Source organism: Panthera pardus, unplaced genomic scaffold (genome assembly GCF_024362965.1).
Source record: "Panthera pardus isolate Hobbes unplaced genomic scaffold, ASM2436296v1 HiC_scaffold_24, whole genome shotgun sequence".
In the NCBI taxonomy this organism is placed as follows: domain Eukaryota; kingdom Metazoa; phylum Chordata; class Mammalia; order Carnivora; family Felidae; genus Panthera; species Panthera pardus.
The window spans coordinates 66,272,960-66,287,623 of NW_026526810.1; the positions used below are offsets into that span (position 1 = coordinate 66,272,960).

The 14,664-nt window shown below is 38.3% G+C and overlaps 1 protein-coding gene across 5 annotated transcripts in view; it reads left to right on the forward strand.

Moving 5' to 3' along the window:
- RNF212B (ring finger protein 212B) overlaps positions 1–14,664 on the forward strand; it is a 62,664-nt gene that overhangs the window by 29,117 nt on the left and 18,883 nt on the right. For all 5 annotated transcript variants that reach the window (XM_053889270.1, XM_053889274.1, XM_053889273.1 and 2 more), the window contains 5 exons: positions 1,132–1,184; positions 1,637–1,711; positions 12,184–12,299; positions 12,929–12,989; positions 13,740–13,768. In XM_053889270.1, the coding sequence (XP_053745245.1) occupies positions 1,132–1,184; positions 1,637–1,711; positions 12,184–12,299; positions 12,929–12,989; positions 13,740–13,768 (334 nt within the window). The remainder of the gene's footprint in view (positions 1–1,131; positions 1,185–1,636; positions 1,712–12,183; positions 12,300–12,928; positions 12,990–13,739; positions 13,769–14,664) is intronic.

Consider the following 14,664-nt stretch of genomic DNA (forward strand, 5'->3'; position numbering starts at 1 on the left):
CTTGATTAGGGAAGATTTCATAGAAGAGCTGTTGCTTCAGTAGAGTTTTGAATAATAAACTGGAGTTGCCAAGTAGATAAAGCAGGGAAGATCATTTTAGTTTAAGAAAACATCGTGTGTAAGGGCATACATACCACACTATAAAACCATACTGCAGGGGATTGGTAGAGCATAGAGAATAAAGAAAGAAGTGGTTAAGAGATGAGGCTGGAGAGGTAGGCAATGGCCAGGTGATGGGAGGGTATTATATACAAAACTGAAGACCTTGAACTTTATCCTGCAGATGATGGAGAGCTGGGGAAATTTCTTTGTTTCGTGTTTTTCTTAAACAGAAGAATGATTCCTACTTGCTAGCTCACTCTGGCAATAATACAGAGGGAAGGCTGGGAAAAACCTTTAGTCCTCAAGGAAAGCAGAGTGAGGTTACTAGCTTCTGAAGATGTTTTTCTCTTGTTGGATCTCATAACCCTTTTAAGTTATCTGCTAATGTAACAAAACCATTTTATGGTAACAGCAGCTCACCTTGAAGAGGTTTGTCTCGGTAAAGCATATGTCATGTGATATTTTCTCTTGACATGGCATTTATCTTAACAATAACCAACACCACTAAAATTTCAACTTAAAGATTAGGAATTTTAATTTTTATTCTTTCAGATTTGATTAATTAGAGAATGAGAGCAGGAGAGCTTCAAAGCAAGTTCCAAGCAAATTAGCAAAGTGAGAACAGGGCAGGAATAATTCGGTTTCTTACAGTATCTACAGTGTGCCTACTGTCAGGTAGGTGGGGGGAAAAAGAGCAACTTACACCCGAAACCATTAGTACTCTTGTGTTCTTCCTAGTACTACTTGCTGGGGGGTTAGAACTGCCCTTCATCTGCAGAAGAAAATTGGGAATGTATAAAGAGGAAATGGGTAGAGGTACAGTGTGAAAGCCTTATTTGTCATCAACATACAAGTTTGCAAATATTGATTTTGAGAACAGAGCTCAAGATGTCCTTTTGTAGCACAAAGATACTCTAAATTTAGTAAGAGCCTGTTTCTTGCTAGCCTACTTGGCTATTACCATGTATTTTAGGAAGAACATACCTCTTGACCGTAAAAACTGAACATTTTTTTCCCTTCCCCCCTTAGAAAAATGTGCTGTTTGTGGAACTGCCTGCAAGCATCTGGCTCTTTCTGATAATGTAAGTTTTTCTTCTCCAACCACAAACCATTTTATCCCATTCCTGGCCTATAGGAAGTATACAAAGAGTACAGTTGATGAGTGACTAAGCACTGAAATTTTTAAGAAAGAAAGAAAGAAAGAAAGAAAGAAAGAAAGAAAGAAAGAAAGAAAGAAAGAAAGAGAAAGGAAGAAAAGAAAAGAAAAACTTGCAGATAGCAATTATTATATATTTTTTAAAAAGGGCAAACAACAGAAGAATTGTTTGTGGCTGTTGCTATCGAAGCACGAGGTAAGGAGAATTAAAACATATAGTCTACATCTCCTAGGGCAGTGGTGAGCATCCTCATATTTAGGATAGTGAAATAATAACTCGTGCTTTAGGAAGTCGTGGTACATCCTTTGCCATATTTGCTGGTATTTTATTTCATTCTGTTGTGGATATGTTCAATATTTGTCTTACTCTCTTTATAGCTGAAACCTCAGGAGAAGATATACTTCAAAAGCCCTGTGGAGACAGCTTTGCAGTATTTTAGTCACATCTCTCAGGTATGAGAAACAAAAGTGAAGAAAATCAGATTCTCCAGGCAAATTCTTTTTTTTCTTTTTTTTTTTTTTAACGTTTATTCATTTTTGACAGACACAGAGGGACAGAGTGCAAACAGGGGTGGGGCAGAGAGAGAGGGAGACACAGAATCCAAAGCAGGCTCCCGGTTCTGAGCTCTCAGCACAGAGCCCAGTGCAGGGCTCGAACTCATGAACCGTGAGAGCATCATCTGAGCTGTAGTCAGATGCTTACCCAACTGAACTACCCAGGCGCCCCCCACTCTCCAGTTCCCACTGAGATTATTTCATAGCCTAATGGGATTTCTATCTTGGCATGTTTCTTGAGATTTTATCACTGTTTTTCTTCTCCACTCCTGTGAGTGTATTCCTTTCCTAAACATAAACATGATCCTTTGTCATATTCTGGCTGAAGATAGTGGATTTAATTTTTCTTTGCTGTCTCAGCACTCAATCCTAACCCTGGTAATAGAAGAAGGGGAATTAGGCTTTCACTACATTCTGCTTTTAGCTGCTTGGGTGAGCCATCATATTTGAGATACTATTTAACATTATGGGGAGATAAAATCTAGCTGAGACTCAGGGAGAAATGAAAACAAGGTCACATGAACCAGAGAAGGAGCAGACCTTTGGTTAATAACTAAACCCAGGATTAGTTAATGATCAGTAGAGAAATTATATGTAGTCTAAATTCTAACCTGCCTAATCAAGGGACCAATTACACATGGTCAAAAAATCAAGATAAAATAAATGGAAAGGGTGAGTTAATCATCACTTTAGTGAAGGGACAGTTTGGTAAAGTCAGCAATGTCTGAAAATGTGTTTTCCTGTCTGTGAAGTTGAACAACTGATCCAAGTAATATCTAGATTGTTTCATTCAGGCCTCTGCTCAAATTTTTCTTCCTCAGTCAGACTTTTACTGACTCTCATATCTCAAATGGTAGCCCCAGCACTGTCTACTTCTTACCCTGCGTTATTTTTCATTGTAGCTCTTATCTAACATTATATACTTGTTTAATGTCTGAATCCTGCACTGAAATGTAGGGCCCATAAATTCAGATATTTGGTAGGTTTTTTTATTGTTATATAACCAGCTCTTTGGATAAATTTTAATATGTAGTGGACACTCAAAAAATTATTATATGAATGAATGGCACATTGATCTAAGTATCCACTTGTGTTTTAATCATCCCAGATCTCTCGAGTGACCTGCCAAGGGCTTTTTTCTGCTGTCCTACTCCATGACCAATAGTTAATCACACTGCCCTAGCCTGTGAGCTTTCTTCTAATCCTAGGTCATAGACTACACCCTTATGCATAACTAGCCATCTTTCAAAAGCATACCACTAATTGTTCCTTCTTTGGTAAAGCCTTCCCTGATTCCTGTAGGCAAATTTTTGCGAAGACTTTTGTAATCCTATCCTACCTGCTCTTAACTCTGTGAAAGTGTTTTATTTGTTCTTTGTTTCTCTCACTAAACCAAAACCTTTGAAAGACAGGTATCAGCTTCGTATTGCCTAATGGCTAATGAGGTACCTGGTACAAATTAAGTAAATAAGAAATGTTTGTTAAATGAATGAATGCACCTTGGGGTGCGTCCGACTTCGGCTCAGGTCATGATCTCGTGCTCTGTGAGTTTGAGCCCCGCGTTGGGCTCTGGGCTGACAGTTCAGAGCCTGGAGCCTGCTACGGATTCTGTGTCTCCCTCTCTCTCTGCCCCTCCCCCGCTCATGCTCTGTCTCTCTCTCTCTCTCTCTCTCTCTCTCTGTCAAAAATAAATAAACATTAAAAAATAAAAATAAATGAATGAATGCACCTTAAGGCTGGGGGTGGGGGGTGGGTTGGAGGGAATGATTCAAGTCAAGGTCAGAGAAAGAGGCTTGAACATATAGGAACTTGTAGGTCATGGTAAGGGTTTTAAGCACAGAAATGGTGTTATCTGATATAAATTTTATTTTATTTTTATTTATTTATTTTTATTTTATTTTATTTTTTAAATAGATATTTATTTTTGAGAGAGAGGGGGGAAGAAAGAGAGGGAGACACAGAATCCAAAGCAGGCTCCAGGCTTTAAGCTGTCAGCACAGAGCCTGACGTGGGGCTTGAACTCATGAACCTGTGAGATCATGACCTGAGCTGAAGTCAGACACTTAATTGACTGAGCCACCCAGGCGCCCCATCTGATATGTAATTTTAAAAGAGAATCTGGCTGCTGAGTGGAGAATGGATCATAGAGAAGTTAAGAGTAGAAGCAAAGAGACTACTTAAGAGGCTTTAGGAGAAATCTAAGCAAGACTTCTTGAGCTAAAATGGTAGCAGTAGAAATGGAGAAGGGTAGTCAAATCTGAGATATTTTCTAGGAAGAACCATTGTTGATTTGGATGTGGAAGATGAGAAAAAGAGAGGAATCAAAGAAGATGTCTGGGTTTTTGTCTTGAACAGCTGAGTGGGATGATTGTACTCTTTACCAAGGCTGAGAAGACCATTTGAGGGAAAATACTATTTTGGATACTAGGTTATAGATGCTTGTTAGAACTCCTGTAGGATAAATCACAAAGGCAGATAAATTTATCATTCTGAAGCTCAGGACATAGGTCAAGGATAGAGATATAAGTATGGAGCTCATTAGGATAGAGATAGTTTTTAAAGCCTTGGGACTTGATGAGATCGCCCAGAGAAGGATCCCCTTCAAAATCTAGTGATTAGGTGGAGTTAACAAAGAGAAGCAATGAATGAGTGAAAGCAAGGAGAGTGTGATATCACAGGAAACTAAGAAAGGGAAATGTTTCAAAAAGAAAGAAATAATCAGTGTTCCCCCCCCCCGCCCGCCCCACTTCAGACATATATCCATTTGCTGCCTTGATATCTTCACTAATCTTCCATATGTCCCAAACTGAACTCAGTATTCTTAACACCCTCCACCCTGCTCACCCTCCAATACACACAGGAAAATAGGCTACTTACTCCTCCTGTTTCTATAAGGGTAAATGATAACCATTATCCACATAACAATCAAACCAAAAATCTAGGAGTCATTCTTGATTCCTTTTTCTCTTTGCATATCCAATCCATTATTAAATCATGTCAGTTCTGTCTCTCTAAATACTTGAATACTCTCTATCTCCAGCCTTCTAGTTTATTTTTTTTAATTTTATTTATTTAAAAAAAAAATTTTTTTTTAACGTTTATTCATTTTTGAGACAGAGAGAGACAGAGCATGAACGGGGGAGGGTCAGAGAGAGAGGGAGACACAGAATCTGAAACAGGCTCCAGGCTCTGAGCCATCAGCACAGAGCCCGATGCAGGGCTGGAACTCATGGACCATGAGATCATGACCTGAGCCGAAGTCGGACACTCAACCGACTGAGCCACCCAGGCGCCCCTCCAGCCTTCTAGTTTAATCTATCATTGTTTCTTTCCTAAATTACTATAGTAGCTTCCTAACAGTTCTTTTGATGTCCAGTCTCTCCTTTTCCTATCAATTCTCCATATTGAGGCCAAGAAACCATTCAAAATATAGGTATGATTAGTTCATTTCCCTATTTAAAACTATTCAGTACAACCATTGCTTTGAGAATAAAGTCCAATGCTCAACATGGTCCATAGGGCCAGGTCTGCTTTGGTCCCTGCTTATCCCTTTAGTCTCACCTCTTTTCCTCTCCCCCTATCCCACTATATACAGACATATTGAATCTATTTTAACTGTTTATATAAATATTTTCTCTCTTGTTTCTGGACCTTTGTACATGCTGTTTCATCTGTCTAGAACATTATATCCTCAAACATATATAGGGATAAGTACACACAGTACCTACAATATAATACCATATTGCCATATCGTATTATAATTTTTTGTTTGCTCATGTTGTCCTATGAGGATAGGGGCAGTATTAATCTTATTCATCTTCTATATAACCTCCTAACATAGTACCAGGAACACAGTAGGATTCAGTAAGTATTTTTTGAAAGAATCAATAGAATAATCTTTCCTATTGAGGTTTTCCTTTAATATAGTATATGAAGTATGGTAAAGGGGTAGTACTGGGAAAACTATTGAAGTAGAAATATTGAGACCAAATCTGCATGCTAGCTTGCAACCATTTCTTTGAGCCATTCATATTCCTTCACATGTAATGTGAAATAATAATACTCATCTTAGTTCTTATAAAGATCAAGTGAAATAATGTTATGAAAATATTCTTAAAGTTGTAAAGTACTGTATTAGTTTAAAGAATAATGTGGAGGGGCACCTGGGTGGCCCAGTTGGTTAAGCATCCAACTCTTGATTTCAGCTCAGGTCATGATCTCATGGTTCATGGGTTCAAACCCCACATTGGGCTCTGCACTGACAATGTGGAGCCTCCTTGGGATTCTCTCTCTCTCTCTCTCTCTCTCTCTCTCTGTTCCTCTCCTACTTGTGCTCTCTCTCTCTCAAAATAAATAAATAAACTTAAAAAATTAAAACAGAATAATGTGGAGAACTCATAGTAGATTATGGAAGGTCACAAACCTGCAGGAAAATAATTAAAGATCATATAAGTAAAAAGAAGTTTGGATTTTTAAATTATTTTCAAAGTATAAAATACATGTCTACTTTTTAAATACCAACTTTATAGACATGTACCTTATGTACCAAATTTTCCCCTTTGAAGTTTTCATTTTAGTGTTTTTAGTATATTCACATAATTATGCAATCACTACTACCTAATTTTAGAGTATTTTTATTACTCCTAGAAGAAACCCTATATCTATTAGCAGGCACTTCTCAAATCCTCTCCACCCTCCCCAGCCCTAGGCAATCACTAATTTACTTTCTATCCCTATAGGTTTGCCTATTCTGGACATTTCATAAATATGGAATTAATGTGTGATCTGTTGTGACTGACTTCCTTCACTAAATATGATGTTTCTAAGGATCATCCACGTTGTAACATGTATTAAGACTTCAGTAGCACTTCACTCTTTTTATAACCAAATAATATTCCATTATATAAACGGGTATATGTTTCATGTATACATTCATCAGTTGAGAGATATTTGGGTTGTTTCTACTTTTTGGCTATTATGAGTAATTCTGCCATTAACATTTGTGTGTAAGTTTCTGTGGGGGCATGTGTTTTCATTTCTCTTGGATGTATATGTAGAAGTTGACTTACTGAGTCAAATGGTAACTATGTTTAACTTTTCGAGGAAATGTCAGACTGTTTTCTCCAGTACTGACACTATTTTACATTCTAATCTGCAGTGTTTGAGGGTTTTGATTTCTCCATATCTTCACTAACTCTTATAAACTCTTAACTGTCTTTGATTATAACTATCCTAGTGGAGTGAAGTAGTATCTCATTGTGGTTTTGATTTGGGATTCCTCTCTTGACAAATGATGTTGAGCATCTTTTCCTGTGCTCACTGGCCATTTGTATATCTTCTTTAAAGTTCTATTCAGAGGCACCTGGGTGGCTTAGTTGGGTAAGCATCCAACTTCAGCTCAGGTCATGATCTTGCGGTTCATGGATTCCAGCCCCGCATCAGGTACTGTGCTGACAGCTTAGAGCCTGGAGCCTGCTTCAGATTCTATGTCTCCCTCTCCCTCTGCCCCTCCCCAGCTTGTGCTCTGTCGCTTTCTCTCTCTCAAAAATAAATAAACATTAAAAAAAATTTTAAATAATAATTCCTTAATCTTATCCAATTCTGCAGCTGTTATAATTATTTTAAAACTTTGTTTGAATTGGGTTTCTATAAGGTCTATATAGTTCAGTTGGTTGTTAATGTCTCAAGTTTCTATTTAACTATAAGTTTCCTTTCATTTCTTTTTTTATTAGTACTGAAGAAAATGTTCTTTTGTCTTAGAGAGTTTTCTCCAGTGTGGATTTTGTTCATTGTATCCCCGTGGAATCATTTAATAATGCTTGTTTGTGCTCTGTATTTCCTTAATCAGAATCATTTGATTGGGGGTGAGTGGGAGGCAAGACTACTTTACAGCAGTGTTGTGTTCCACCAAGAGGTACATAAGGGTCTTCTGTCTCTTGTTTTATGTGATTGTAGCCAATGATGAACTTTACATTGATCCATTAAGTAATTAGGAGTTGCAAAATGCTGGGGTCCCTGGATGGCTCAGTCAGTTGGCTGTCCAACTTTGGCTCAGGTCAAGCTCTTGCGGTCTATGAGTTCGAGCCCTGCATTGGGCTCTGTGCTGAGAGGGATCAGGGCCTGGACCCTGCTTTGGATTCTGTGTCTCTCTCTCTCTCTGTACTCTTCTGCTCTCACTCTGTCTCTCTGTCTTTCTCTCTCAAAAATAAATAAACATTGAAAAAAAAATTTTTTTAAGGAACTGCAAAATGCTAATATTTAATTCTGTCATTTCTATCTCATTTTTTTTAGGTGGAATATGTTTATAAAAAGAAACTTCCTTTTCTCAACAGTATGATTACCTTGAGATATAATTTAAAATACTAAGACTTTTAGGGGAACCTGGGTGGCTCAGTTGGTTAAGCATCCGACTTTGGCTCAGGTCATGATCTCGCAATTCCTGGGTTCGAGCCCCTCATCAAGCTCTCTGCTGTCAGCACAGAGCCATTTTGGATCTCTTTCACCTTCTCTTTCTGCCCCTCCTCCACTCATTTTCTCTCTCTCTCTCTCTTTCTTTCTCTCAAAATAAATAAACTTAAAAAACTTACTAAGACTTTAGATACAATGGAATGAGGGAGTCAGTTTCATAAAAGATAGATAAGACAAACCAATAGGTTATGAGAGTCAAAGGTATATAATGAGTTTACCAATACCTTTGAAGTAAATTTCTAAAACTTAGCAACATCTTTTTTTTTTTTTTTTTTTTTAATTTTTTTATTTTTGGGACAGAGAGAGACAGAGCATGAACGGGGGAGGGGCAGAGAGAGAGGGAGACACAGAATCGGAAACAGGCTCCAGGCTCCGAGCCATCAGCCCAGAGCCTGACGCGGGGCTCGAACTCACGGACCGCGAGATCGTGACCTGGCTGAAGTCGGATGCTTAACTGACTGCGCCACCCAGGCGCCCCCCCTTTTTTTTTTTTTTTTGCAACATCTTTACAAATATTCAAAACATTAAAATTGTATGGGAATATAAATCTTCAACTAAAAACTCTGACATTAAAAATAAGACTTAGGAAATCAATTCTTAGTACAAAAAAGTTGGTCAAGCTAATATTCATTTCCACGGTGTATATCAATTTTTATAAACAAACAAATATCTTTTTTTAAAAATCATTAGGCAGCAAAATGCATACCCCACATTGGACCAAAATATCTTGTGTCCTATCATAATAAACTACTGAGCTTCCCCTTTCCTTCCATTGTGATTCCTCTTCTGGTATCTTTTAGTGGTTTCTCCCTTGCTTTCTCCAGGCCCTTGTCATTAACTGGACCTATTTCAGAACTGAAGGTTTAGAATACTGTCTTCAGCAAATGAAGTAAAAATTGTGTTCCATGTTACTAATTCTAAAAAGAGTGAGAATCCAGAGCCTGAAGACCAGGATACCCTTACCTGGTCCTAGTATGGAGACACAGGAAAGGAATCTGGGTCTAGAAATAGGTAGTTTCATACATTGTTCCAATAAAATAAACAGTATTTAATACTTGGCATCATCTAGACAGCATTTATGTTATCAACAGAACTACTTTTATTACTATCTGCTCTATGTTGTATTAACGAAATAATCCCAATTTAGAAAAGAAGTCACCAAAATTTGTCCTTCTTCAGGAAAAAAAAGAAGCGGAACTCTTTTTTTTAATGAGGCTGAAGAATTTGAATGAGACAGAATAATGAGTATGCTAATGATCAAGATTTCTTAAATACTGAAATTCATTCCTGAGTTAGGTTTTAGAGTCTATTTTGATGGATGTATTCAAAATAGGCTAAACATTTGTATTCTAACATCAGGCAAAAGCGTGTGTTCCTCTCCTATAACCCTTCTTGCTAGTGGTTGTATTCTGGATTTGTCTTTCCTCTTCTTGGAATGGTCAAATCTAGGATTTGGGTTTGAGTTTTTGGGTAAGTAGTCCTGCTCAGGCCTAGGCAAAAGGCCCTTCAGTAGTCTATTCTAGACTCCTGGAGTTGCAGAGGGGGATCTATTTCCTGTGCACAGAGTGGGGGAGGTGGGCAAGTCTGGGAAGGCAAAAGAAGTTCTCAGTCAAAAGAAAAAACAGAGAAGCTTGGGTAGGTCAGTCGATTGAGCATTCAACTCTTGATTTCGGCTCAGGTCATGATCCCAAGGGTTATGGGGTATAAGGCTCACTTCACCGAGTGTGGAGCCTGCTTAGGATTCTCTCTCTCCCTCTCTCTGCCTGTCTCCCCCTGCTCATATGTGTGCATGGTCTCTTTCTCTCTCTCTCAAAAAAAATTTTTTAAATAAATAAATAAAAGAAAAAACAGACCAAAGTTCTTTTAGCTCAGAAAAAAACATGTGGTGGTGGAGTTGGAAGTGTGGGGGAAATTTGGAAATTAGACAAATTTGCTATTGATTTGAATTAAAATAAAAATTAAGGTTGGATAAATTCTTCCTCCTGAAGAATCTAGAAAGACAAGGCAGTAACATGTACTCATGGGTGATTATTAGGAGGGGAGTAGTTTAAATCAGTTTATTAGATGGGAAAGGGAGGAACTTAAAAGGGGAATTCTTTTTCTCTTAAGTTTTATTTCCTTTTAAACAGCCATCTGTCATGTGTTCTATCTAGTTCGAGAGGAGATTGCCAATTGCTCCCTATCTTTTTCTTATCCTTTTTGAGGACTTAGCTCAGTAAGTTAAAATGATTAACTTTTTATGAGACAAATGGGACCTTTGATGATCTCTAGGGGAAGAGTAACTGGTCTAGGGCAGGATTTGGGTTTTCTTGGCCCAAGGTTGGTCCTAACTTAATCTCACTGCAAACTAACCCCAAGAATGGATTAAGATGTTTGGGATACTGTCTCTCGGGTAAACATTACACTTATCTTAACATCTATTGCTCCCCAACCCCTCGCCACTTTAGGTAACTCCTGGGATTCTGAGCGCCTTTTCCTACATCTGCACTGCTCAAATTTTAAAAAGTTAACATGTTTTATTTTTGTGAAAACAACTACTTAAAAAAAAACAACTAAAGAAGACTATAATGAAATCTTACCTAACTAGAATTAGTTCAGTTTGCTTGTGAGTAGAAAGGAAAGAGGGTAGAAGCTATATAAACTTTTTTTTTTAAGTTTATTTATTTATTTTGAGGGAGAGAATGAGCACAAGCAGAGGAGGAACAGAGAGAGAGGGAGAGGGAGAGAATCCTAAGCAGGCTCTGCACTGTCAGCACAGAGCCCAGTTCGGGGTTCAAACTCCAGAACCGTGAGATCATGACCTGAGCCAAAATCGAGTCGGATGCCCAACTGACTGAGTCACCCAGGCACCCCTATAAACTTTTAAGTTCAATTCTGTAGTAGGGTGGTAAAAGCAACTCACAAATTAGGTGAAAACAAAAAGTTTATGACAAAAATACCAAGATTTAGGGAAGGACCTTAGAGAAAAGGTTTATAATCTGAATAGGGAGGAAGCAGATGAGACATAAACACTGCTGTGTGTTCAGAAGTAGAGCCTGACAAAGCTAAAACACTTTCTAAATATTAACTTTTGCTCTGAGTCAGTAATCCTCTGATAGGCACATCAGTATATCAAATGGTAAAGCAAAACAAAAGATAAAATTATTTGCCCATGCCCAGAAATAAAATTCAGGAATAGATAATCTCCTCCTGTGCTTCTTTGCCCTTTACTGTAGCAGCATAAACAGGCTGCAAGTGCCCCTGTGGGTGTCTCAGGGAAAGTAAATTGGTTATCAGTGCTCCGTAATAGCTAGGAATGTGGAAGCTGAGGCCAAACTAATAGTAGACAGTTAGATCAGAACCAACTCTAAGCCTGAAAAAGTTTTTTGAGTATCACTCTTCTTGTGCAAGATGAAAGATTATATTTTTAAAGGGCCATTCTACCATGCCAGAATATTCTCATAAAGATTTTAAGAAGTGGGGCACCTGGGTGGCTCAGTCAGTTAAGCGTCCAACTTGGCTCAGGTCGTGATCTCATGGTTCTTGGGTTCCTGCCTGCATCAGGCTCTATGCTGACAGTTCAGAGCCAGGAGCCTGCTTCAGATTCTGTCTTTCTCTCTCTCTCTCTCTCTCTCTCTCTCTCTTTCTCTGCCCCTCCCCCACTCATGCTCTGTCTCTCTCAAAAATAAATAAACACTAAAAAAAATTTTTTTTAAGATATTAAGAAGCCATTTTCCTGGAAATGAGAAGCTTTGGCTTTCCCTAGTGCCAAATCGTCTACTTTGGGGGAGACATGAATTAGGCCAGATACTCCAGAAGAAAATGATCATTAAAGGATGAATTGGTAGATTTCTCTTTGTTGCCAGAAGTAAGGGGAAAGGAGTTATGGGGGTGTGTGTCAAAGACCTGTTTTTCCCTAGTAGGTGTGGAGTTTCCAGAAGAAACAAACAGATCTCCTCATCGCCTTTTATAAGCATAGAATTACAAAGTTAGAAGCAGCCATGCAGGAGGCACAGCAGACGGTGACCAGCCAGGAAAAGTAAGTGACAAATCAAATCACCAGAGAGCATTTTTTCTTTTAGAGAAGCTGTAGCCCTTATTTCCTTATGGTTGCAAAGCCTCGAAATTGCTCTACGTGTTTGTGTTTGTCTTGGGCAAATCAGGTACCAAATTTTTGGTCCCCTCAATCTCCATTTTGTTTTTCTCTTTCTTCCCTCAAGGAGCCCTGCTCACCTTATAGTTTTCCTCTTGTACTTCCTTGTCAAAAATTGCTTCTTTGGGGAGATGAGGCATAGCTTTTCAATATAAAGACGAGAGACAACATTTCAGATGTTACCTCCAGGAGGGCATATTTGGAAATCTTAAGCTAAAAGATGGAATCCTTGATGGAAGTTTTCAGACAGCAGCAGGCCAGGGGTATGTGTGGAAGGGAAATGGAACTGTGTGTAAACTCCTTTCTGAAATCATACCAAGTGACTGCTTATTTTGTCCACCTGATTCTTCTAGCCGTCAAACTCAGCTCCTATCTCCTGAATCCCTAGATCTCTGATAGAAATACCTTGTACAGTGGCAGGCATCTCTCTGTATTAACTAGATATTAACAATAAAAATCAGGGTTTTTTTATCCCATTGACCTGCTGGAGATGATTATTTCCATCTTTTGCCTAGAGAGCTGTCAGTCTTAAAGAAGGAGAATGGAGAACTGAAGAAATTTCTTGCCATCCTAAAGGTGAATGAAACAGATTTTCCTTACTATTATTTTCTCTCCTACTTTTCCCGTATATCCAATTGACGTGTAGAATAGTGTTTCCTAAACTTTTTCACATCCTGGCATAAATAACTGATAATATTTGTACAAGTACACTCTGGTAAATTGTCGAGGCCCCAGAACACCTTGGACTGAAGGAATCAACATGTAACACTGGTAACCCATTCTCGAACATCAGTGAGTCAGGACATACCATTTGGGAAACTCTCTTATAGAAGAGACATCTATTGTAACTTAAAATTTCTCTTTAAGAATCCCAAGACACCAAAAAAAAAAAAAAAAAAAAAAAAAAGAATCCCAAGACACCTCAGGACCTTTCTTCTTCCTCCAATCCACCTCTATTTCCTAGACGTTTCTTTCTTCCTAAGAATGTTCTTTGTATTTATATAATTTTCCTATTGATCCTACTCCTGAAACTATTCTAGCACATTTATCCTGCCATTTTCCCTTCCCTCCCCCATAGACTCTCCATATTTTCCCAGGTAAATCAGTCTTCAGGATTCCCAATGTGTTTTTATGAAGAGTAACTAAATGTTTATCCTGCCAAAGCTAATAATTTCCCAGGGAAGCATTGCTGCTCTTTTTTCTCCTGCTGGGAATCTTAGCAACAACAGCTAGAGGACATTGCAGCTTAGTTATCTAGCAAGTAACATTCATTCGTTAGGACCCTTGAGCTGCAGCTTCCTTCACTCCCATTTTTTTCACTTACAGGAATCTCCAAATTGGTACCAAGGAAGCAGGTCAGTTTTATCAGGTCCCATACTAGCCCTGTTTGAAAATTGCTGTTCTTTCTTAACTCTAGGCTGCAACACACCTGTGTGGGCTGTAAGGTGGAGGAAATGGTTGAAGTTATCTTTCACTTCTCCAGTTACTCACAGAAAAGTGCTCAAGTAAAGTCTTGAATGTAATGTTCACTCTTATGAAATCCTACTCATCCTTCAAAATTCAACTCATATGTCACTTCCTGTGTCAAGACTTCACTAGGCAGAGTTCAATATTTTATTAATCATTTATTCAATAAATCTTAATTGCCTGTTGTTTATCAGGTGCCATATTAGGTGCTGGGTGTACATCACCAGTTAGTCTCATTGGTAATGTCCGTACCCTACCAACTATTAAATGATTTTTTTTTAATCTCAGCCCTGTTTTGGTGTGTTAAGAGACATGGTTCCTGCACCCACAGAAGTGACAGTCTAGTGTTCTTTCATGCTTCTGTACTTCTGATACACCAATTATAATACTTAAACATTGCTTTTATTTATCTTTTTATCTCTCCAACCTCTCAAATATAGGAACCTATTCTAGTTACATTTGTAATCTCAGGATCTAGGATGTATAAGCACTAAATAAATGCTTGTTGAAGAGATGGATGAGGGGATGGAAGGAGTGAGGGAATGATGGATTTATGCATGGATGAACAGGTGGATAGATACATGTAAAACTGAGAGTACTTTGTAGGCCTTGAGGGAAAGAAGAAAGGAGAACTTCAAAATTTCTCCTATTACAGGCAGTAGAGAAGGTTTCACTTAGGAAATTAGAGAGCCAAGGAGTCTCATATGGAAACTTTGCCTCCATATTTTGCGGTGATACCTGTAATACATGATAGTAAGCAATTTGTGTGCTCAGAGTAAGCTGT